The following is a 26470-nucleotide window of genomic DNA, read 5'->3' as shown; positions in this document are numbered from 1 at the left end:
GAGAGTAGAGTGATGTGATCATGTGGAGAGGAGAGTGATGTGATCATGTGGAGTGGAGAGTGATGTGGTCATGTGGAGAGGAGAGTGATGTGATCATGTGGAGTGGAGAGTGATGTGGTCATGTGGAGAGGAGATTAATGTGATTATGTTGAGAGAGAAGAGCGATTTTATCATGTGGAGAGGAGAGTAATGTGATCATGTGGAGTGGAGAGTGATGTGATTATGTGGAGAGGAGAGTGATCTGATCATGTGGAGAGGAGAGTAATGTGATTATGTTGAGAGAAAAGAGCGATTTTATCATGTGGAGAGTAGAGTGATGTGATCATGTGGAGAGGAGAGTGATGTGGTCATGTGGAGAGGAGAGTAATGTGATTATGTTGAGAGAAAAGAGCGATTTTATCATGTGGAGAGTAGAGTGATGTGATCATGTGGAGAGGAGAGTGATGTGGTCATGTGGAGAGGAGAGTAATGTGATTATGTTGAGAGAGAAGAGCGATTTTATCATGTGGAGAGGAGAGTAATGTGATCATGTGGAGAGGAGAGTGATGTGATCATGTGGAGAGGAGAGTGATGTGATCATGTGGAGAGGAGAGTAATGTGATTATGTTGAGAGAAAAGAGCGATTTTATCATGTGGAGAGTAGAGTGATGTGATCATGTGGAGAGGAGAGTGATGTGGTCATGTGGAGAGGAGAGTAATGTGATTATGTTGAGAGAAAAGAGCGATTTTATCATGTGGAGAGTAGAGTGATGTGATCATGTGGAGAGGAGAGTGATGTGATCATGTGGAGAGGAGAGTAATGTGATCATGTGGAGAGTAGAGTGATGTGATCATGTGGAGAGGAGAGTGATGTGATCATGTGGAGTGGAGAGATGTGATCATGTGGAGAGTAGAGTGATGTGATCATGTGGAGAGGAGAGTGATGTGATCATGTGAAGAGGAGAGTGATGTGATCATGTGAAGAGGAGAGTAATGTGGTCATGTGGAGAGGAGAGTTATGTGATCATGTGGAGTGGAGAGTGATGTGGTCATGTGGAGAGGAGAGTAATGTGATTATGTTGAGAGAGAAGAGCGATTTTATTATGTGGAGAGGAGAGTAATGTGATCATGTGGAGAGTAGAGTGATGTGATGATGTGGAGAGGAGAGTGATGTGATCATGTGGAGTGGAGAGTGATGTGATCATGTGGAGAGGAGAGTGATGTGATCATGTGGAGAGGAGAGTGATGTGATCATGTGAAGAGGAGTGTGATGTGAACATGTGAAGAGGAGAGTGATGTGATCATGTGGAGTGGAGAGTGATGTGGTCATGTGGAGAGGAGAGTAATGTGATTATGTTGAGAGAGAAGAGCAATTTTATCATGTGGAGAGGATAGTAATGTGATCATGTGGAGAGTAGAGTGATGTGATCATGTGGAGAGGAGAGTGATGTGATCATGTGGAGAGGAGAGTGATGTGATCATGTGGAGAGTGATGTGATCATGTGGAGAGAGGAGAGTGATGTGATCATGTGGAGAGGAGAGTGATGTGATCATGTGGAGAGGAGAGTGATGTGATCATGTGGAGTGGAGAGTGATGTGATCATGTGTAGTGGAGAGTTGTGTAATCATGTGGAGAGGAGAGTGATGTGATCATGTGTGTTACGCTCGCGCCCGGACTGGCGTGAGCGTGATTTGTGATCCCACTGTACCATGAACAGAGGATTGCCTGGAGGGGCGTAACTAAGTATCAACCCGATCCGACCAAGGTCGCACGGCGGCTCAGTCGACTCCGTGGACCAAGGAGGAACCAAGCAGAGGGACCAGGGGCGACTCCAGGTCAGACCCTGGTCACAGTTGTTGACCCACACCGGGGAATGCAGGAACAGGCAGGTTAGACTGGCATACAGGCAGGTGGGTATTGGCAAGTACGGCTGGTATGCTGACAGGTGGGTACTGGCAAGTACGGCTGGTATGCAGACAGGTGGGCACTGGCAAGCATGGCTGGTATGCAGACAGGTGGGCACTGGCAAGCATGGCTGGTATGCAGACAGGGAGATACTGGCAAGCACGGCTGGAGTGCAGACAGGGAGGAACTAGCAGGTTGGAGCGCAGGCTGGATAGGGTCCAGTACAGACTGGGAGACAGGTACAGAGCCGCAGATGAGGTAGACAAGCAGAGTAAAGCGAAACCGCCGGAGCGGAGGACAAGGCAGAGCAGAGAGGAACTGCTGATGCGGTGAGCAAGCAGAGCGGAGCGAAAACCGCAGGTGCGGTGGGCAAGGCGGAGCAGAGCGGAACCGCCGGAGCGGTGGGCAAGGCAGAGCAGAGAGAAGCTGCCGGAGCGGTGGGCAAGGCAGAGCAGAGAGAAGCCGCCGGAGCGGTGGGCAAGTCAGACCAGAGAGAAGCCGCTGGTGCGGTGAGCAAGGCAGAGCAGAGAGAAGCCGCCAGAGCGGTGGGCAAGTCAGAGCAGAGAGAAGCCGCCAGAGTGGTGGGTAAGTCAGAGCAGAGAGAAGCCGCCGGAGCGGTGGGTAAGGCAGAGCAGAGTGAAGCCGCTGGAGCGGTGGGCAAGTCAGAGCAGAGAGAAACCGCCGGAGCGGTGGGTAAGGCAGAGCAGAAGGAAGCCACCGGAGCGGTGGGCAAGTCAGAGCAGAGAGAAACCGCCGAAGCGGTGGGCAAGACAGAGCGGAGCGAAACCGCAGGTGTGGTGGACAAGGCAGAGAGGACAGGGCTCTGTTCACATGGAACAGACTGGAAAATACAGGAAGATGGCTAGAACACAGGAGGAAGATACGGAGGAAGGGAAAAGGGACAAGCAGAACCAGATACACACAAGGTACTTCCTATGAAGTAGCGAGTGGACACAAAACTCACAAGCAGAAGTACAGAGACAACGAGTTGGAGTTAGGTGCAGGTTCAGATACTGCAGGAAAAGGGAAGGTACGGACATAGAGACAAACAGGTAACAGGCTAGGATACAGTTCAGACAGGAACTGCTACTGCAATGAGAAACAAGAACGAGCCTGAGTATACAGCCCCCAGAGTGGCAGAAACAGACTAGAAGTTACAGGTAACAGGCCTGGGTATACAGCCCCCAGAGTGGCGGAAACAGACTAGAAGTCAGAGATAACAGGTCTGGGTATGCAGCCCCGAGAGTGGCGGAAACAGACTAGAAACAGGACAGGACCTGGCAATTCAGTAGCAAAGACTAACTGAATGAAGGTGTTGCTCAGGCACCTCCTTCTGGGTCGAGGGGGTTTAAATATCCAGTGACTCAGCAATGGGCTGGAGAAGCATTAGGGTTGCGCCCACAGCAGCTATAAGAATCAGGAAGTAACCGGGCCGCCGCCCTAAGCAGTCAGTCAAGAGACATGCACACAGCATGAACTGGAGCAAGGTTTGTAGGCTGGACTGACAGGTAAGATTGCGATCTTGCATAGTGGGAGGTGGTGCACTATGCAAGCACGCTGCCAGGGATGTTACAATGTGGAGGGGAGAGTAATGTGGTCATGTGGAGAGGAGAGTGATGTGATCATGTGGAGAGGAGAGTGATGTGATCATGTGGAGCGGAGAGTGATGTGATTATGTTGAGAGAAAGGAGAGTGATGTGATCATGTGGAAAGGAGAGTGATGTGATCATGTGGAGAGGAGAGTGATGTGATCATGTGGAGAGGAGAGTGATGTGATCATGTGGAGAGGAGAGTAATGTGGTCATGTGGAGTGGAGAGTAATGTGGTCATGTGGAGAGGGGAGTGATGTGATCATGTGGAGTGGCCAGTGATGTAATTATGTTGAGAGAGAGGAGAGTGATGTGATCATGTGGGGAGGAGAGTGATGTGATCATGTGGAGAGGAGAGTAATGTGGTCATGTGGAGTGGAGAGTGATGTGATCATGTGGAGAGGAGAATGATGTGATCATGTGGAGTGGAGAGTGATGTAATTATGTTGAGAGAGAGGAGAGTGATGTGATCATGTGGGGAGGAGAGTGATGTGATCATGTGGAGAGGAGAGTAATGTGGTCATGTGGAGTGGAGAGTGATGTGATCATGTGGAGTGGAGAGTGATGTGATCATGTGGAGAGGAGAGTAATGTGGTCATGTGGAGTGGAGAGTGATGTGATCATGTGGAGTGGTGAGTGATGTGAGCATGTGGAGTGGAGAGTGATGTGAGCATGTGGAGTGGAGAGTGATGTGATCATGTGGAGAGGAGAGTGATGTGATCATGTGGGGAGGAGAGTGATGTGATCATTTGGAGAGGAGAGTGATGTGATCATGTGGAGTGGAGAGTGATGTGATCATGTGGAGAGGAGAATGATGTGATCATGTGGAGTGGAGAGTGATGTAATTATGTTGAGAGAGGAGAGTGATGTGATCATGTGGGGAGGAGAGTGATGTGATCATGTGGAGAGGAGAGTAATGTGGTCATGTGGAGTGGAGAGTGATGTGATCATGTGGAGTGGAGAGTGATGTGATCATGTGGAGAGGAGAGTAATGTGGTCATGTGGAGTGGAGAGTGATGTGATCATGTGGGGAGTAGAGTGATGTGATCATGTGGAGAGGAGAGTAATGTGGTCATGTGGAGTGGAGAGTGATGTGATCATGTGGAGTGGAGAGTGATGTGAGCATGTGGAGTGGAGAGTGATGTGAGCATGTGGAGTGGAGAGTGATGTGATCATGTGGAGAGGAGAGTGATGTGATCATGTGGGGAGGAGAGTGATGTGATCATTTGGAGAGGAGAGTGATGTGATCATGTGGAGTGGAGAGTGATGTGATCATGTGGGGAGGAGAGTGATGTGATCATGTGGAGAGGAGAGTAATGTGGTCATGTGGAGTGGAGAGTGATGTGATCATGTGGAGTGGAGAGTGATGTGATCATGTGGAGAGGAGAGTAATGTGGTCATTTGGAGTGGAGAGTGATGTGATCATGTGGAGTGGAGAGTGATGTGAGCATGTGGAGTGGAGAGTGATGTGAGCATGTGGAGTGGAGAGTGATGTGATCATGTGGAGAGGAGAGTGATGTGATCATGTGGGGAGGAGAGTGATGTGATCATTTGGAGAGGAGAGTGATGTGATCATGTGGAGTGGAGAGTGATGTGATCATGTGGAGAGGAGAATGATGTGATCATGTGGAGTGGAGAGTGATGTAATTATGTTGAGAGAGAGGAGAGTGATGTGATCATGTGGGTAGGAGAGTGATGTGATCATGTGGAGAGGAGAGTAATGTGGTCATGTGGAGTGGAGAGTGATGTGATCATGTGGAGTGGAGAGTGATGTGATCATGTGGAGAGGAGAGTAATGTGGTCATGTGGAGTGGAGAGTGATGTGATCATGTGGGGAGGAGAGTGATGTGATCATGTGGAGAGGAGAGTAATGTGGTCATGTGGAGTGGAGAGTGATGTGATCATGTGGAGTGGAGAGTGATGTGAGCATGTGGAGTGGAGAGTGATGTGAGCATGTGGAGTGGAGAGTGATGTGATCATGTGGAGAGGAGAGTGATGTGATCATGTGGGGAGGAGAGTGATGTGATCATTTGGAGAGGAGAGTGACGTGATCATGTGGAGTGGAGAGTGATGTGATCATGTGGGGAGGAGAGTGATGTGATCATGTGGAGAGGAGAGTAATGTGGTCATGTGGAGTGGAGAGTGATGTGATCATGTGGAGTGGAGAGTGATGTGATCATGTGGAGAGGAGAGTGATGTGATCATGTGGGGAGGAGAGTGATGTGATCATGTGGAGAGGAGAGTGGTGCTATGTGGAGTGGAGAGTGATGTGATTGTGGCGCCCCTGAGGGTTCAGTCGCCATAGAGGTACTGCATCTCACCCAGAGGTGTGGTACCCCACTCTCAGGTAAGGATGGAGTGCTTCCCGGGACCCTAACACCTGCATCCAACACATCCACTTCAGTGGGGCAGGTCGAGATTGCTCCTAAGGGAGAGCACAGTCCCTGGTCCCTGGCTGGGGTGGAGGGGACCCAAGTGAGGGGGGAACTATGTAGTGGGTGTGGGTGGAGGACGTAGATCAGGGGAGCACTTGTGAAGGAGTTGTATAAAATGGGAAGCCATCTTTGAAAGACAAGCCAGTTTGAGAAGAGGAGTGGAGGGAGCAGGGGCTCTGCACGAGCTCTGCTCCAGAGTGGGCCTAGCAGAGAGGCCCAAGACTGAGAAGGAGAGAGGAGCAGGAAGAAAGGCTCCAGGAGGAACGAGGGGATCCTAGGGGTGCGGGCAGTGCTGGAGGCCACCCGTACGCCCGAATCTACCAGGTGTGGAAGGATCAAGCCGCAGAGGGGATCGGCCCCTAAACTGGTGGAGAACTACAAGGCTCAGCTAGAAATCGGAGGCTGCTGTACTTGCAAGGTGCAGTTGCCACTGCCACAATTACATCGCCGAAAAGGTGGCCACAGAGGGTCCAGGGGACTGCAGGTCGCCCAACAAGACCCGAGGCTACCGGATTGGGACACTGATTGGGAGGAGCAGGGCAGGTGGGCGAGAGCCAGCGCAGCAAGACGGCTGAGGAAGGCTCACAGAAAGGGATCCCGTTAAGTGCTCTGGAATTACTTGAGGGATTGCTGAACCCCTGCCTAGTGAAAGCAGCGCAACGTGGGAGGCTGTAATCTGTACAGTGTAACGTGAGGAACTTAACAACTGTGAGTAAACCCTGAAGACTGCACCCCACTGTCTCTGTGAATTACTGCTGCGCCATCACCCCCTGCACTACACTGCACTACAACGCCCAGCAACATCTACAACATCTACACTGCCCTGGAGCTAAGCTCTGCCTGTGGAGAGCTGAACCAACTCTGCTGCACCAACAACAGCTCCAAAGGATCTGCACCACAGCGGCGGCTTCACATGGCCGCATACCACAGGTGGCGTCACGAACTATATATATAAAAACTATATATCCCCTGTAAATATTCCCCTTTTGATTGACCGCCTTGGGTCACGGACCGGGTCACCGCCACTGTGCCATCTCCCCTAGCAACGATCGGCCCAGCACCGAGTACCCCACGGCCCAGGGGGCGCGTCATGATCATATGGTGAGGACAGTTATGTGATCATGGAGAGGACAGTGATGTGATCATGGAGAGGACAGTGATGTGATCATGGTGAGGACAGTGATGTGAGCATGGAGAGGACAGTGATGTGATCATGGAGAGGACAGTGATGTGATCATGGAGAGGACAGTGATGTGAGCATGGAGAGGACAGTGATGTGATCATGGAGAGGACAGTGATGTGATCATGGAGAGGACAGTGATGTGATCATGGAGAGGGCAGTGATGTGATCATGGAGAGGACAGTGATGTGATTATGGAGAGGACAGTGATGTGATCATGGAGAGGACAGTGATGTGATCATGGAGAGGACAGTGATGTGATCATGGAGAGGACAGTGATGTGATCATGGAGAGGACAGTGATGTGATCATGGAGAGAACAGTGATGTGAGCATGGAGAGGACAGTGATGTGATCATGGAGAGGACAGTTATGTGATCATGGAGAGTACAGTGACGTGATCATGGAGAGGACAGTGACGTGATCATGGAGAGGACAGTGATGTGATCATGGAGAGGACAGTGATGTGATCATGGAGAGGACAGTGATGTGATCATGGAGAGGACAGTGATGTGATCATGGAGAGGGCAGTGATGTGATCATGGAGAGGACAGTGATGTGATCATGGAGAGGGCAGTGATGTGATCATGGAGAGGGCAGTGATGTGATCATGGTGAGGACAGTTATGTGATCATGGTGAGGACAGTTATGTGATCATGGAGAGGACAGTGATGTGATCATGGAGAGGACAGTGATGTGATCATGGAGAGGACAGTGATGTGATCATGGAGAGGACAGTGATGTGATCATGGTGAGGACAGTGATGTGAGCATGGAGAGGATAGTGATATGATCATGGAGAGGACAGTGATGTGATCATGGAGAGGATAGTGATATGATCATGGAGAGGACAGTGATGTGATCATGGAGAGAACAGTGATGTGATCATGGAGAGGACAGTGATGTGAGCATGGAGAGGACAGTGATGTGATCATGGAGAGGACAGTGATGTGATCATGGAGAGGACAGTGATGTGAGCAAGGAGAGGACAGTGATGTGATCATGGAGAGGGCAGTGATGTGATCATGGAGAGGACAGTGATGTGATCATGGAGAGGACAGTTATGTGATCATGGAGAGGACAGTTATGTGATCATGGAGAGGACAGTGATGTGATCATGGAGAGGACTGTGATGTGATCATGGAGAGGACAGTGATGTGAGCATGGAGAGGACAGTGATGTGATCATGGAGAGGACAGTTATGTGATCATGGAGAGGACAGTTATGTGATCATGGAGAGGACAGTGATGTGATCATGGAGAGGACAGTGATGTGATCATGGAGAGGACAGTGATGTGATCATGGAGAGGACAGTGATGTGAGCATGGAGAGGACAGTTGATGTGACCATGGAGAGCACAGTTATGTGATCATGGAGAGGACAGTGATGTGATCATGGACAGGACAGTGATGTGATCATGGAGAGGACAGTGATGTGATCATGGAGAGGACAGTGATGTGATCATGGAGAGGACAGTGATGTGATCATGGAGAGGGCAGTGATGTGATCATGGAGAGGACAGTGATGTGATCATGGAGAGGGCAGTGATGTGATCATGGAGAGGACAGTGATGTGATCATGGAGAGGACAGTTGATGTGAGCATGGAGAGGACAGTTATGTGATCATGGAGAGGACAGTTATGTGATCATGGAGAGGACAGTGATGTGAGCATGGAGAGGACAGTGATGTGAGCATGGAGAGGACAGTGATGTGATTATGGAGAGGACAGTGATGTGATCATGGAGAGGACAGTGATGTGATCATGGAGAGGACAGTGATGTGATCATGGAGAGGACAGTGATGTGATCATGGAGAGGACAGTGAGGTGATCATGGAGAGGACAGTGATGTGATCATGGAGAGGACAGTGATGTGATCATGGAGAGGACAGTGATGTGATCATGGAGAGGACAGTGATGTGATCATGGAGAGGACAGTGATGTGATCATGGAGAGGACAGTTATGTGATCATGGAGAGGACAGTGATGTGATCATGGAGAGGATAGTGATATGATCATGGAGAGGACAGTGATGTGAGCATGGAGAGGATAGTGATGTGATCATGGAGAGGACAGTTATGTGAGCATGGAGAGGACAGTGATGTGAACATGGAGAGGACAGTTATGTGAGCATGCTTATCTGCACACTTTTACTATAATAATATTTCTTAAATTTACCATAATTTACAAAAGCTCATTTTATATCCTCATCATTGTGCAATTAATCCATTATTCTCATCCTCCTCAGAATAAAACTGCTTTCTAATAAAAAGTTTATAATTTTACATTTCTGGAGATCCTTATGCAACTTTTGAAAATTTAACATTTTCAGCAGAAAACTAGGGTTGAATGAAAGTTTACAAAAAAATAAAAAACCCAAATAAAATGTTGATTTTGCATATTACTGCTCTGTCATTCATGCTGCTGTAAGACATGAGGAAAATTATACATTGTACCTCCCAATGGACAGGTTAATTGGTGGTAAAAACATTGTGGAATCGTACAGAATTGCAGCCAATGAAACCACCTAGGGTTGCGACATTGCTAGAATTATGGCCTGGAATGAAAGAATAAAGCCCCTTCCAACATTAGATCAGAGCCCTCCAAAATCCACAAAATCAGCCAATATTCTAATGTTTATGGAAGGCTCAGATAATTTTATTGTCGAAGTGTTACACGCACGCACCTAGGTTCACATAGGGCGAGACGGGTTTCATGAATTTGGAATCCTGGGGGAACTGTTAGTCAGGGCGACCATAGGCTGCAGGTTCTCTCAAGCACACGATATAGATTCAATTGCTGACCAGACACATCTGACAAGAGTCTTTTTCAACAGTTTAACAGTGGAATTTACTGAAGCACGGCCAGTGCAATTCAGGGATATTGCAGCAACAATCTTCATTACAGTATAGTCTGAGTTTCTTGAGCAACCGGCTCCAATAACAATACAGTAGTTTCTTCACAAGGCACAGTATTAGTCTCTTCAGTAGCATAATTCAGCATAGATTAGATCTCTTAGCAGCGCACTTCGATGCATACACAACCACAGGCTTTTCCTTCACAAGGACACAATAGTACACAGCATTCTTTATCCTGCATGGAGATAAAGGGGTGAGGGTTTGATGAGGGAGATGATCCCTGGGACACAATTCATTCTAGTCATTATCTTCCTGCCTGATAATACTCTGCACTGTTAGTTCAGGGAGTTTATCTGACCTGTGTTTAGTTTCTCTCCTGATCTGAATCCTATTCAGTTGCCTTCTGTCAGATCCAGATAACAAACCACCTTTCTCTTCTGGCTTTAGCCAGACTACAATAACATGTTCCCTACAATCCCCCTGGGGCTCTGCTAAAACACTCCCAGTCTCCTGTGACTGTGTTAACCCCTCTAGTTGCTGGATGCGTCTGTAACACAACACTTCCTGTCTCCTGTGCTTTTGTCATTTGTAATAGTTGCTGGATGCTTTTGAAGCAACAGCACTACTCCTGAATGTCACACTCTTCCCTCCTTTTTGAATGTCGTCCTCGACATTCGTCTTATTTGGTCAATCTGACCAATTCTGAGATAGTGGTGAAAGTTGAGTAACTTTATATACAAATTGGCATTGTCAAATTGGCATAACATTTATAAACATTTATAGCAACCTATTCTATGACCTTTTTCTTGTAGTATTCCTGTAAGAAATAAACAACACAATTAAAACAACCAGCTCTCTCTCTCACTAGGCCAAAACAAGTCTTTCCACCAGGTAACATTGTCCATACTGTCTCTCGGTGGTGAATACCACTCAAGTGGGCTTACCTGGTCCACAGGCAGAGATACCTGTTTCCAGTCGACAGTCCCTGGCACTTGGCTCGGTTATCTAAGTGTCTTGTACGTCAGCATCACGGGTTTCCTCATTTCTCGAGTCGACATGCTCCTGGTGGGTTGTTCCTCAGATACCACGGGTTCTTCGGTTACAGGAGTTTCTTCGGCCGCACTCATTTCTCATACTTCCTCAGATGATCTTGGAACTGCCCCTGTAAGTTCCTGTACTTCTCTTGAATCGTCCGTTTCCACCTGGTCTGGTAATTCTGCTTCTCCTGAGTGTCGATCGGTCTCTCCAGTGACCGGTGTTCGATCATCAGATCTGAATTGGACTTCATCTGTACTCCTTGGTACAAACTCTGGAGCCTCTGGACTTTGTTCACTCTCCTGAGAATGGTACATCCCTCTCTTTGCCGGTCCGAGAAATACAACAGTGTGCTCTTCTTCATCGGAACTTTCAAGGTCACTATCCACCACCGGAGCTTCAATCTGTGGTGGTGTCTTAGTTGATCTCGGTCGATGTCGGTCTGCTTCTGGGAAGTCTTGTTGTGGTGGGAGATAATCACAGGGTAGTAATAAATTCCGATGGACTATTCTGGTTTTCTTGTCCCCTTTTTCCAATCAGATTTCATACACTGAACTGTCATCGGCTTTCCTCTTTACGACCACCTACACCTTGTCTTCCCAGTATGAACGAAGTTTTCCTGGATCACCTTTCTCACGTATGTTCTTGACTAGCACCTGGCTTCCCGGTGCCAATTCTGCTCCATAACATTTTCAATCATAGTACTCCTTACTCTTGCTCTGTCCTTGCGTAACCACTTTGGACACTATGTTGTATGCCTCTGCCATTCATTCCTTCCATTTCCGAACGTACTCCGGATACGTTCTGTAAGTCTCTGGCACCGGAGTATCGAACATGATGTTGATTGGCAGTCATCGCGATCGTCCATACAATAGGAAGAAGGGTGAGTAACCCATTGCATTGCTCTTTGTACAGTTATAGGCATGTACCACTTTTGACAGAGAACTCTTCCAGTCTTTCTTCTCGTCAGCTGTTAAAGTGCGCAACATCGACCATAATGTCCGGTTAAAACGTTCCACTTGTCCATTACCCTCTGGGTGATACGGCGTTGTGTGGGATCTCTGAATTATACAGTACTTTCCTAGCTTGGTAAAGAGCTGGTTCTCAAATTCTCTTCCTTGGTCATGGTGTAACCCCGTAGGGAACCCTAACCTCAAAGCAAAATCATTGAAAATCTTCTCTGCCGCTGTTCCACCAGCTTTATTGGTGGTGGCATATGCTTGAGCAAATCGAGTAAAATGGTCCATCACCACCAATATGTATTCGTAACCACCCTTGCAAGTCTCGAGATGTAGAAAGTCTATTGAGACCATCTCAAACGGATAGTTAGTTTGGATGTTGCCCATTGGTGCCCGAGTTGATGTGTTGGGATGTTTATCTTTCAGACACCCACACTCCCTGGTCACTTACACTACCGTTCAAAAGTTTGGGGTCACCCAGACAATTTTGTGTTTTCCATGAAAACTCATACTTTTATTTATCAAATGAGTTGCAAAATGAATAGAAAATATCGTCCGGTCATTGACGAGGTTAGAAATAATGATTTTTATTTGAAAGAATAATTTTCTCCTTCAGACTTTGCTTTGGTCACAGAATGCTCCTTTGCAGCAATTCCAGCATTGCAGAACTTTCTAGCTGTTAATTTGCTGAGGTAATCTTGAGAAATTTCACCCCATGCTTCCTGAAGCCCCTCCCACAAGTTGGATTGGCTTGATGGGCACTTTTTGCGTACCATACGGTCACGCTGCTCCCACAACAGCTCAATGGGGTTGAGATCTGGTGACTGCGCTGGCCACTCCATTACAGATAGAATACCAGCTGCCTGCTTCTTTCCTAAATAGTTCATGCATAATTTGGAGGTGTGCTTTGGGTCATTGTCCTGTTGTAGGATGAAATTGGCTCTAATCAAGCGCTGTCCACAGGGTATGGCATGGCGTTGCAAAATGGACTGATAGCCTTCCTTATTCAAAATCCCATTTACCTTGTACAAATCTCCCACTTTACCAGCACCAAAGCAACCCCAGACCATCACATTACCTCCACCATGCTTGGCGTCAGGCACTCTTCCAGCACCTTTTCAGTTGTTCTGCATCTCACAAATGTTCTTCTGTGTGATCCAAACACCTCAAACTTTGATTCGTCTGTTCATAAAACTTTTTTCCAATCTTCCTCTGTCCAATGTCTGTGTTCTTTTGCCCATATTAATCTTTTCCTTTTATTAGCCAGTCTCAGATATGGCTTTTTCTTTGCCACTTTGCCCTGAAGGCCAGCATCCCGGAGTCGCCTCTTCACTGTAGACATTGACACTGGCGTTTTGCGTGTACTATTTAATGAAGCTGCCAGTTGAGGATCTGTGTGGCATCGATTTCTCAAACTAGAGACTCTAATGTACTTGTCTTGTTGCTCAGTTGTGCAGCAGGGCCTCCCACTTCTCTTTCTACTCTGGTTAAAGCCTGTTTGTGCTCTCCTCTGAAGGGAGTAGTACACACCGTTGTAGATAATCTTCAGCTTCTTGGCAATTTCTCGCATGGAATAGCCTTCATTTCTAAGAACGAGAATAGACTGTCGAGTTTCACATGAAAGTTCTCTTTTTCTGGCTATTTTGAGAGTTTCATAGAACAAACAAATGTAATGCTCCAGATTCCCAACTAGCTCAAAGGCAGGTCAATTTTATAGCTTCTCAAATCAGCCAAACCACTTTCAGCTGGGCTAACATACTTGTGCAAGGGTTTTCTAGGGTTTTCTAAACATCCATTAGCCTTCTTATACAGTTAGCAAACACAATGTACCATTAAAAACTGGAGTGGTGGTTGTTGGAAATGGGCCTCTATACTCCTATGTAAGATATTGCAATAAAAACAAGAAGTTTGCAGCTAGAACAGTCATTTACCACATTAACAATGTATAGAGTGTATTTCTGATTCATTTAATGTTAACTTCATTGAAAAAGAATGTGCTTTTCTTTCAAAAATAATGACATTTCTAAATGACCCCAAACTTTTGAGCGTTAGTGTACCTCTCAATATCTCTCTGCATGTACGGTCAGAAGAAACGTTCACGTATCAAGTTGGTTGTCCTTTCCACTCCCAGGTGTCCCATGTTTTCATGGAGTTCTTTGAAGACCAACCTACGGAATACTCTGGGTAGTACCAACTGTCCGTTTTGTCCTCCTTTACGATACAGGATACCGTCTTCACTGAGGTAGAGCTTCGTCCATTCTTTAACTAAAACAGATACTGCTCGTTACTCTATATCTCTATCCCGTTTACTTGGAATCCAATTTTGGTCCACATAAAGTAGTATTCTACCAATTATCTGATCTTCCGTTGTGCTCTACGGATTTTTCCTGTTGGTAGTTATTGAATAGACAGGGGGTGATCTTGTTCTCTCGCTTTTATGGTGGTTTCCACCGTCAACGGACACCACAATGGTGTGTCTTCCTCTTGATAGGCTTGTACTGCTTGGGTAGTGCTCTCAATAGCTTCCAGACTGACTTCCTCCGAGCATTCTTGCATAAACTCCTCAGGCTCTAGTGGCATTCTCAACAATCCGTCAGCATCTGCATTGCATTTTCCTGGCCTGTACTTGATGCTGAAATTGAAGTCAGCTAGTTCAGCGCCCCATCTCTGACCCGTTGCATTCAGTTTGGCTATAGTGAGGACATGGGTCAAAGAGTTGTTGTCAGTGTATACCTCAAACTCTTTGCTGTAGTAGAGATAATCTCTAAATCGTTCACAGATAGCCCATTTCAATGCCAGGAACTCCAATTTTCTGGAATGTAGATGGTAATTCTTCTTGGTATCTGTCAACGTTCTAGAACTGTAACCGATGACTCTCAATTTTCCATCTTGATGCTGATACAGGGCATTATACCACTCCAGTCCAACTTGAGAAGTGTCACAATGAAGAACCAATGGTAAGTTGAAATCAGGATATCCCAAGGTGGGTGGTTTTACCAGGTAGTCTACTAGTTCTTCCAATACTTTCTGGTGGTCTGCTGTCCAGAGAATGGGCTGTTGGGACGAAACAGCGTTGTTTCTTTTAAGCCCGGTCCTACCCGCATTCTTCTTTTTCTCCATGGGTGTTGTTGACTCTGTCGCCGTCCCCAAAAGGAGGTATAGTAGGGCAGCAATCCTGGGGAAGTTCCGAACATAAGTACGATAGTAGGAGAGGAATCCTAATATCTGCCTCAACTCTCCGACTTTAGAGGGCCGCTTGTCTTTTAAGGCCAGTACCAGAGCGATTTCTGCTGGGTCCATGGTATATCCTTCTCCGGACACAATTTTCCCTAGAGATCGGACTTGCCTTTTGAACAGTTCACACTTCTTTGGGGTCAACTTAACTCCGTGTTGTTGATACCGCTGTAATATGGTCCTCACTGTTCAGCAAGCTCCCGGAAGGTTTTGCTGTGTGCCACATTGTTATCCAAGTACGGCTGGCAGATATCGTCCCTCAATATTCCTAAATATGTCTCCATGCTCCTCTGGAATTTTGGTGGAGCTGAACTGAGCCCAAACAGTATGCGGATCCACTCATATAACCCTCATGGTGTGATGAATGCTGTCAAGGGTCTACTGGACTCTTCAACAAACCCTTGATGGAACCCTTATCGAGGACAGAGAACTGGGTACTTCCTGATAGGCTATCCAGCATATCTTGGATCTTTGGTATCGGGTGTCAATCAGGTACTGACTTTCGGTTTACTTACCGGTAATCACAACAGAGTCTCAATGTACCGTCCTTCTTCCTAACACAGACAATAGGAGAGGAATAAGATGACTTCGACTTTTGGACCCAACCTCTGTTGATTAGATCTTGTAAATACTCTTTCACTTCAAGGTGTAATGGTTTTGGCACAAACATGTAACTTTTGGTTACTGGGGTTGTGTCTTTCAAATTGATTTTCAATTGCAACGACGGGATATGGCCTATATCAGAGTCATCTTTAGAGAATTCATGACATGACTCTTCTCTCAGCATCTGTTTTGCTAGTTTGGATGAATGGCCCAGAGTAGAATCTTCTTCCGATCCGGAACCGCTACAAAGGTCTTACCGGGTGGAAGATGAGATGAGTCAAACGGAGCAACAGTCATTACTTTGGAGGGATCAGTGATATGTAGAGGCTCCTCCTCTTGGTCGGAAGAACGGGATAGAGCGTCAGCTTTAATGTTCTTGTCCGCTGGGCGGTAGTACAGAGTGAAGCAGAATCGGGCAAAGAATAGAGACCACCTGGCCTGTCGCAGATTTAGTCTTTGGGGGTTCTGCAAATAAGCGAGGTTTTTGTGGTCAGTGTAGATGACCACCGGGTGCAGAGCCCCCTCCAGCAAGTAGCGCCACTCCTCCAGCGCTAATTTGATGGCCAGCAGCTCACGATCTCCTATGGAGTAGTTGATCTCGGATGAGGAGAAGAGCTTGGAGAAGAAGCCGCAGGTTACCATTCTCCCGGACGAGGACTTATGGGTCCGGAGGATGCATCAACCTCCAGGAAGAACTGCTTGTTGCAATCCGAACAGTGTAGCACAGGAACGGAGGAGAAGGCTTGTTTAAGGGAGATGAAGGCCTTGCATGGTGGGAGATGGTAAGCCATGCAAGCATGCCGCCAGGGATGTTACAGCCAGGAGTTCAAAGTGCAGCGTGCACTGATTTATGAAGCCCCGACATAAGGCGGGGTCACCACCAAAACATGGAGGCGCAGAGAGCCGGGGTTCAAAGCCGGGTGCCACGGTGCCACTGGGTTGAGGTGCCGCTAGAACGGGTGCCGCTTGGTTATAGACGGAAACAGTTGGGGTGGACAGCGCGTCCAGGCGGGAGTTGACTGTCCGCACATAGGACAGGATAGTATCCTGTTGGGATCTCTGGCGAGAGACCTCCTGATACAGGTCAGAGAGCGAAGGAGCCTGGGAGCCACCGGGTTCCATGGCCTATGCAAACTGTTACGGGTCCGGGTGGTAGAACCTCTGTGCTTCGGTGCAAGGAGGGACCAGAGGGGCATGACTAAGTGCCTACTCGGACTGACCCAGGTCACACGGCGGTTTAATCGACTCCGTGAACCAGGGAGGGACCGGGCAGGTGAACCAGGTGCCACTCTGGGACCGACCTTGTGTGAGAGCAGGTGACTCCCATGGGTCAGATAACAGGAACTGACTGGTACAGTGGATGAGCACGGCAGGAAGGCTGGCGGGTGGTCCGGGTAGATAAGCGGGCTGGTACAGCTGATAGCCAGGCAGGTGCTCCGGATAGGCAAGCAAGCGGGTACGGCGGATAGCCAGACAGGTGCTCCGGGTTGACAGGCTGGCAGGCACGGCAGGTAACTGGCAGGTGCTCCAGGTAGGCAGGCTGGCGGACACGGCTGGTTACTTGGCAGGTGCCCCTGGTTGGCAGGCTGACGGGCACGGCAGGTAACTGGCAGGTGCTCATGGTAAGAGCAGGCTTGCGGACACGGCTGGTTACTTGGCAGGTGCTCCGGGTAGGCAGGCTGACGGGCATGGCAGGTAGCTGGCAGGTGCTCCAGGTAAGCAGGCTGGCGGGCACGGCTGTAGACAGACTGGCGGGCAGAACTGTCAGACAGACTGGTGGGCTGGACTGACAGACAGAATGGCGGGCTGGACTGACAGGCAGCGGGACCTGAGGGCTGAGGAAAGTGTTAGCACACAGGCCATTTTGGAGGAGGTGCCTTATAAAGGGGAAGTCCTCCGGCCATTGGCCGGGGATCCTTTAGGACGGCCCGCGCGGCCCCTTTAAGAGGGAGGGAGCGCGCGCGCGCCCTAAGCTCGGTGCCCGGGAAGCTGCGCTCAGTGAGCGCCACAGCAGCAGCAGGAACAGGGGAGCTGGAGGACACCAGACCGGGACCACGGCGGTGAAGGGAACGGCGTCTCTGCCCCGCAGAAGGCATAGACGCCGATGCTACAGCTATCGCTATATCTTCAGCACTCAAGTGTTCTATGGGTACTGACGGATCTCAGGACCCTGAAGTGGGTCGTGCAATTTCCTCCCCTGGGCAACTCCTGTTCCTTGGTGGGGAGACTGAATTCACGGTAGACCCCAGGGCGGGTCCCTCACTGGCTGGATATACTGTTTTAATGGTTTCAATGTGACTTAACACAGTCTTTGGATCCAGTCTAATTTCGTGTTTCGCAGTATTCATCACCAGTACTGTCACTCGAGCAAACCCACCAGTAGGAATTGTAAGCACAGTCTCACCTTGAACTAGGCCTTCCGGAAGTTCTGAGGTGTCTTTTGGCATGAACAGTTGTTTCTGGACTTTGCTTCCCGGTTCTACTCGGACTCTACACCTGACCCCCACCATTTAGTTTGCAGGGCTGATGGTTGGGCGCCAGCCTACCTTGACTTCCTTTAGGTCCATTGTATTCTGTGCTTTCTTTACTCTATGAATCACATTTTCTGCCACAGCATTGGGTATGGCAAGTGATGTGGCAATTGCATCCACCACCAGCGTCACTGACTTGTGTTTCGTGATGACCTCACTGATTATATTATAACCCAGTATATAATCCTTTACCATGTTCTGATCACTGGTCGCGAGAAAAGGTGCCAAAAGCTCAATGGTGTTGCTGTTCTTCGTGGCCCTCAGTTGGAAAATCACTCCACCCAGTCCATGAAAGGAACTTCGGTCTGATTGACGGCTTTGCCGTGGAGTTCCACTGATCCTAAGAGTTCTTTTAGTGACCGAAGGCAGGTATGTGGCAGGTAGCGCCTTCTCCATTCTTCATTTTAAAGGCTCGCTTGGGCTCCTGAGTCCCATAGTGATTTTACTAGGAGTCCATCTAGCTGGCACTGTATAAAGCACCTTTCACCGATTAGGCTGATGAGGCTATCTTTACTGGCCGAGGAATCCTCCTCCCAGGAGTACATCGTTTGACTTCCATACTGGGCATTAAGTAATTGATGTCCCTGTCTCTCTTGCAGCTGTTGTAGATGGAAACACACTTGGGGATAGTACTTATGCAGCCGTTTTACCTCATGCGCCGTTCTAGGGTTTGGTGAGATTTGGATTTGCTTCTGGGGCCTCCTCCGTGTCGCGGTTACCAGTCGCCCCACACTGGCAACCACCTGTCTTTTAACCCAAACGACCATGACCATTGGCATTCCTTGGCATAATGTCCTTCCTCACCACATCTTAGACAGTGGACACACACCGTACTCTGGTTTGATGAATGGCACGCTTCACAAGCCGGGTATCTTCTGTATTGAAACCCACTCCTAAGTCTGAGGGATACTGGTACTGGCCTGGAACCAATCAACTTTTTCACCTCAATGAACTTGGCTCGCAGTTCTCCTATTACTTCCTCCCAGTCAGCACTGGCGGTCCTCTCTTTTGTTTGTGATTTAAGGTTCCCTCTCTGAGGTGGCACTGGAGGATTTCCATGATGATCTTCGGACTGGCCACTGGCGGTCTCCAACTTCAGCTGACTCATTTTGGTGATTTTAGGAGCAGAGCCTTTCTTTAACTTCTGTTCGCTCTCCGATTCCAAACTAGCTGCCTCATTTATTTTTTAAATTAGGACTTCATCCAGAATGCCAGGATCTTCTAGGTACTATTTCAGCTGCAACTTGATGTCTTTGCTGATTAACCCCATTCCCAATGATCTCAAGAACTTCTTCTGGACTAGTCCAGCATCAAATTCTCCTCCGCTTCTACATCTCAGGATGCAAACAACAGTCTATCCTTCAGTTCAATTGCTCTGAACAAGAAACTTTGGGGTGATTTATTATTTTTCTGTGAGAGGTTAATGAGTCGGTGGGACAATCTTAACTGGCTGGTAGCCTAGCTGTAAGCCTGCATCGATCTGGTGCAACAAGTTCATATAAGACTACAATATATATATAAGTTCATATATAGACTACAATCTGTCCCAGGATCTTGAATTCTTTCTTTATGGTGATTTGTGGTGTTAGAGAGGACTGTCTCCCTGATATATCTAACCCGAGCAGGTTAAAGGTTCTGTCTGAGTCTGTCACCCATTCAGAGGTTTTGGTCGATTCCTGCAGGTCTGTTGTTAGGGCTTTGAATTGTTCTTTCAATTCCTATAGTTCAGTCTGTGGATGGAGATTCCAGCTTTTGGTAATTGGTGCTGCCCCTCCATCCTCCAACTTCAACCTGGTTAGAAACTGTGTTAGCTCCTGGAGGAACGTCCCTATGACGTCTACAGCTTCTTTCTCCCCCCGCTCATCCATTTTTGCATTAATGGCAGCTAACAGTTGCCTTTGGTTGTGTGCTTTGGAAATCTGTTCTATTGACATCTTTATATGTTCTGCTACTGTTCTCAATTCTTCACAGGTTAACTGAAGAAGCAGCTCACTATTTCTGTCCATTTGTATTTCCACATCCATTGCCGCTAGTGAGTTTTATTTAGGGCTGGTCCCCTTTAACTGGTGTAGCAGAGTTGAATTGAGGTGCTGTGCTGCTGTGTTTTTCCAGGCACTTTTCCTCTTCTCCCTCTACACGCTAATTACTGCTCAGGATTCCCCGTACGGGCCACCAATGTTACAGGCACGCCGCTAGGTTCAGATAGGGCGAGACGGATTTCATGAATTCTTTGGAATCTTGGGGATACAGTTACTCAGGGCGACCATAGGTTGCAGCTTCTCTCAGGCACACGATATAGATTCAATTGCTGACCAGACACATCTGACAAGAGTCTTTTTCAACAGTTTAACAGTGGAATTTAATCTGAAGCACTGCCAGTGCAATTTAGGGATATTGCAGCAACAATCTTAATTACAGTACAGTCTGAGTTTCTTGAGCAACAGCCTCCAGTAACAATACAGTAGTTTCTTCACAAGGCACAGTATTATAGTCTCTTCAGTAGCATAATTAAGCACAGATCAGATCTCTTTGCAGTACACTTCTATGCATACACAACCACAGGCTTTTCCTTCACAAGGACACAGTAGTACACAGCATTCTTTATCCTGCATGAAGATGCAGAGGGGGAGGGTTTGATGAGGGAGATGATCCCTGGGACACAATTCCTTCCAGTCCTTATCTTCCTGCCCAATGATAAACTCCCTGAACTAACAGTGCAGAGTATCTGACCTGTGTTTTGTTTCTCTCCTGATCTGAATCCTGTTCAGTTGCCTTCTGTCAGATCCAGATAACAAACCACCTTTCTCTTCGGCTTCAGCCAGACTACAATAACAAGTTCCTCACAATCCCCCTGGGGCTCTGCTAAAACTCTCCCTGTCTCCAGTGACTGTGTTAACCCCTCTAGTTGTTGGATGCTTCTGAAGCACAACACTTCCTGTCTCCTGTGCTTGTGTTATTTGTAATAGTTGCTGGATGCTTTCGAAGCAACAGCACTACTTCTGCATGTCACAGAAGGAAATAATGAAATGTACGATTGTGGACTGACGATCATATTATCTCTTGCAGACATGTCACTGTCTACCACTAGCCTGGTAATTTCATGAATACTCACTAATGCCGCCAATGATGCTTCATGTAGTGCTTGTCACTAACCCTGAACGGCATAAGACTGTCATTTGTGTATAGCATTACTTACCACTCTCAATATCTTCTCTACTATTTACCCATTAGTATTTAGTAACATCAAAGCCTTTAGTTTTTAAACCAAGAAACCATGGATGATTTATTGGTGCTGAAGAAAGTAGCAGTGCACTCAAAATGAAAGGCCGAAGTAAAACTAACATGTTGTAAGTGGTAGCCATAACCGGAACGTTGTTATCAGGAATAGCAATCCCCCATCTGCTGCTCTAATTTGTGTAATTTCTTCTATTGGAAATGCTGCAAACACTTGTCATATATTCCATATTGTATCACATAAATGGTGCTATTATATTTGTATTAGTAATAACTAGTGATGAGCGAGCATGCTCGGGTGCTCGCCGAGTATCTTCAGCTTGCTCGTGTGTTATGTTTCAGTCACTCCGTGCTCATGATTTGTGACTGTTTGACAGCTTTAATAGATGTGAGGAATGCCTATTTCTTTGGCATGAGCACAGAGTGACTGAAACATAACACCCAAGCACGCTGAAGATACTCGGCGAGCACCCAAGCATGCTCGCCAAAAGGGTTAACAGAGCATACTCGCTCATCACTAGTAATGACTGAATTCTTGTATCTTTTGAATATTAATCAGTACTATATAAAGTATGACTTATAAAAATTAGGATATTCTGGTAGAAAAACAAAGCCGTTTTATTCTTATCTCTTTATCGCTATATATCTCTATATCGTTCTTCCTTCTTCTGCTCACTACATGTATATGAGGTTGTGGGGATATGTTATCCTTCTTTATGTTTTTTTGCGGCTGCTGACCTCCATTTGCTCCGTTACCACAATGAAAGCACATTACTGTACCATTGCTGTTTATAAATACACACATGATATTCGCTGCATATACCGGACTGTTCTCCCTATTTCTCACAACTTGTGTTTCTTTTGTTTTTAAGGCTTTTGTAAATGAGATGATAAACCTGAAGAAATAGCATTGAACTATGAAAATAGAAGATGACGAGCAGCCATTGCACCCACAGGATGCTTGGTGTGAAGATCTTTAGAATGATTTTGAAGCAAGTTTTACTTATCTCATGGGTCTCATCCCTGGCCCTGGGAGGAACATCTCCAACATCATGTCCTGCTGCCTGTTCTTGCAGCAATCAGGCTAGTCGAGTCGCATGCACACGGAAAGAACTGGTAGAAGTGCCAGAAAGCATCTCAGTCAATACGCGATACCTGAACCTTCAGGAGAACAATATTCAGGTTATCAAAACAGACACTTTTAAGCACCTACGACATTTGGAAATACTACAGCTCAGCAAAAATCTTATTCGAAAGATTGAGGTTGGCGCTTTCAATGGACTCCCAAACTTGAGCACATTGGAGCTTTTTGATAATCGCTTGACCACTGTTCCTACCCAAGCCTTTGAATATCTCTCCAAACTACGGGAGCTTTGGCTAAGAAACAATCCTATTGAAAGTATCCCATCATATGCTTTCAACAGAGTTCCTTCATTGAGGCGACTTGATTTGGGAGAACTGAAGAAATTGGAGTACATTTCTGAAGCTGCTTTTGAGGGTCTCGTAAACTTAAGATACTTAAATCTGGGCATGTGCAATTTAAAAGATATACCCAACCTAACAGCATTAGTCAGACTGGAAGAGTTAGAGTTGTCTGGAAATCGTCTAGAAATGATTCGTCCTGGCTCCTTTCAAGGTTTGACAAGCCTGAGAAAGTTATGGCTGATGCATGCTCATGTTGCCATTATAGAACGTAATGCCTTTGATGATTTGAAATCTTTAGAGGAACTTAATCTTTCTCATAACAATTTAATGTCTCTTCCTCATGATCTTTTTACTCCTCTTCACCGCCTGGAGCGAGTACACCTGAACCATAATCCTTGGCATTGCAACTGTGACGTTTTGTGGTTAAGCTGGTGGTTAAAAGAGACTGTACCCAACAATACAACCTGTTGTGCACGTTGTCACTCACCACCAAACTTAAAAACTAGATACATCGGAGAGCTAGACCAGAGTCACTTCACATGCTATGCCCCAGTTATCGTGGAGCCTCCCACTGACCTCAATGTAACGGAGGGTATGGCTGCAGAGCTCAAATGCAGAACTGGTACATCGATGACCTCTGTCAACTGGTTAACACCAAATGGGACATTGATGACTCATGGTTCCTACCGTGTCCGTATCTCTGTTTTACACGACGGCACATTGAATTTTACAAATGTTACAGTACAGGACACAGGACAATACACATGTATGGTCACAAATTCAGCAGGCAATACAACAGCATCTGCTACTCTCAATGTCTCCGCTGTAGTTGATCCTGCGACCACTGATTATACTTACTTTACAACTGTTACAGTGGAAACTATGGATTCAGTCCCAGAGGAAGTAAAACCTTCAGAGAAAGAGCCTGGGCCGACGACAACAGTTCAATGGGGGATTACATATTCTACCACATCACTTACTCCACGAAGCACCCGATCCACAGAGAAGACATTTACTATACCCATAACTGATGTGACAGAAAACATCATGAAAGATCTGGATGATGTCATGAAGACAACCAAGATCATCATCGGGTGCTTTGTGGCTATCACATTTATGGCAGCTGTTATGTTAATTGCATTTTACAAACTTCGTAAGCAGCACCAGCTCCACAAACATCATGGACCAACACGAACTATTGAAATCATCAATGTGGAAGATGAAATACCAGCTACTGCCCCTGGAGACAACCATATGGCACTCCCTGCTATTGAGCATGACCACCTTAATCATTATACAGCATTTAAGTCCCATTATAACAACAATTCAGGAACACTTAACTGTGCCAAAAACCCCATGCTAAACTCTATACATGAACCCCTTCTGTTCAAAACCAGCTCAAAGGAAAATGTGCAAGAAACACAAATTTAGCTTCACTAAGAAAGAAGAAGGCCTAGCTAAAAACCGTAAGAGAATGGTGTCTCGGGGTTGTTATCACACAATGTTCATCTTCCTGTTTCCCGATACACATTAAGATAGAGGTGCCCCAAATTAAAAACTGACGCAACATGACATGAAGACTCTTTTGATAACTCTAAAGCGATTATTCACTCTCTGACTACCTGATGTATTACTAAAAAACAAAAAAGAAAAAAAACACATGAAAAGAGAAAAGTTATGGAAAGAAAAAAAATGATACAAATGCTTATTTTGTCGTACAGCTCTTTATGTGTAAATTCTAGCGGAGATTATTTTCATCAAAGATGTTGAGAACAGGAGATTCAAGAGATTTCTGACCGTTTTTTTAATGGTGTCACTCGGGAGTTTGTGGTGAACCCACCTGCTCTGTGATGAGGGTGACATCTTTTTCCACCTAGTAAAATACAAATAGATTTTTTCCATTCTCTCATGACCATGGGTGCCTGCTATAACTGAGAAGTAACACAGCACAGGCCCCAGTGATTGTAATTTGGTTCCTTTGTAATAGCTTGGACAATGTGTAATAAGTCAGATGTGAGTATTGCAGGAAGGAATTGTGAGAAGCTCGTACCTTGCCACTTGATATCGCCGTCCTTCTCTGAGGGTTTTCATTACGCTTTTTTTAAGAAAAAAAAAATTAAATAACAAAATATCAAAAGGTGTTTACAACCTTGAAGAGAACTTTATTTTCAAAGGTACTGTGCCATATAACCCTTTACAGATGTGCCAATTATCTTCAGAACTTTACATAAAATGAAAACTGTATGAAAAAAAAACAAAAAAAAAACAGTTTTTACTAAATATTTTTGTTTTTGAAAAGGAACGCGGAGAACTTTACGATTTTGAAACTTCTGCAACAGGAATATTTGGGCCAGTTATTTTGTCTGGATTTCTATCAAAAGTGTAAGGTGTGTGAAATAATGAGGTTAACATGAACTTTTTAAGTCCTTCCTCCTTCTTTTCTTGGGTGGGTGATTAGTTGATTTGAATTTTTTCTTTTTTTTTTTTTTTTTTGAAGATTTTGATTGGGTGGGAAATGTATTCTTGTTATAAGAACAGAAAAGATAATATGTATGTGGCTCGTTATCGAGACAGAAAGTAACAAGCGAAGTTGGCAACATTGCCAGGAGTCTGCAACAAAAGTATAATAAAAATAATAAAAAGACAATCTTTGTTCTGATTGCGATCTATAAAAGGACATTTCCCAATGGACTCCCTCAGACCCCCGAACACATCATCTTTACATTACTCCCTATGGTAAAATCCTGTTCTAGCAAATAAAGTTCTATAGTTCTTCTAAAGGGAACCTGACAGTGCGACTCCCCCTCTATTAGGGGTCCTTTATCAGCTTTCTGATGTGCAGGGACAAGGAGGGAAAGAAGTCCCTCTTCTCCTTCCTGCACAAGCTGGGCTATCAATGATGCTGTCGTGGTCGACTATGGAACGACAAACAGTGGTCCCGGACAAGTACAGGTACCTGCACAGCCAGAGAAAATCATTGCAGCAATTAGTATCATACAGGGTAAATTAAAAATGGTACTAGGACGGGGGTAAAACCTTCTGTCAGGTTCCCTTTAAAACAATAAATCATGGCCAGATCATTTTTGGACCATTTGGGCTCATGCAGTCACTTTTCCACTTTCCTTTGAATGGAGCGAGAAAAGACTTGCCATAGAGGTTCATTTTAGATTAGCCTGTATGTCCAGAGGTATAAGTCAGCACTCCTTCTGTCTACATACATATGCCCTGCTATACAGAACAAAATCATTTATTAAGGGGGGAATCTATCAGGAGGTGCCTCGTTACAGTCTGTTTTGCTAGTGGCGGCGTTGCTGTTATTTGTGGCATATTGATGTTTGATACATTTGATGCATCTTAGACATCATACTTCAGTCTGTGGAAGTTCCTCCTGTTTTTAGGGTACTTCGCTACTGGAGTGAGTTCATGACATTAAAAAGTTGTCATTTATAAATCTGATAGCCTCTCTTTTGCATAGCTAATCACATCCAGTTTTAAACCAATTTTCT

The 26470-nt window shown here is 46.2% G+C and overlaps 1 protein-coding gene across 3 annotated transcripts in view; it reads left to right on the top strand.

The window, feature by feature from the left end:
* LRRC4B (leucine rich repeat containing 4B) overlaps nt 1–25294 on the top strand; it is a 443022-nt gene extending 417728 nt beyond the window's left edge. For all 3 annotated transcript variants that reach the window (XM_073656020.1, XM_073656019.1, XM_073656021.1), the window contains one exon: nt 22412–25294. In XM_073656020.1, the coding sequence (XP_073512121.1) occupies nt 22470–24395 (1926 nt within the window). In that variant the 5' untranslated portion in view covers nt 22412–22469 and the 3' untranslated portion in view covers nt 24396–25294. The remainder of the gene's footprint in view (nt 1–22411) is intronic.
* Nucleotides 25295–26470: the final 1176 nt, after the last annotated feature.

This window comes from Phyllobates terribilis, unplaced genomic scaffold (genome assembly GCF_046119375.1).
Source record: "Phyllobates terribilis strain yellow unplaced genomic scaffold, ASM4611937v1 Scaffold_12__6_contigs__length_324123572, whole genome shotgun sequence".
In the NCBI taxonomy this organism is placed as follows: Eukaryota; Metazoa; Chordata; class Amphibia; order Anura; family Dendrobatidae; genus Phyllobates; species Phyllobates terribilis.
Note: the sequence above shows the minus strand (reverse complement) of the source record. Positions and strands in the feature narration are given on the sequence as shown.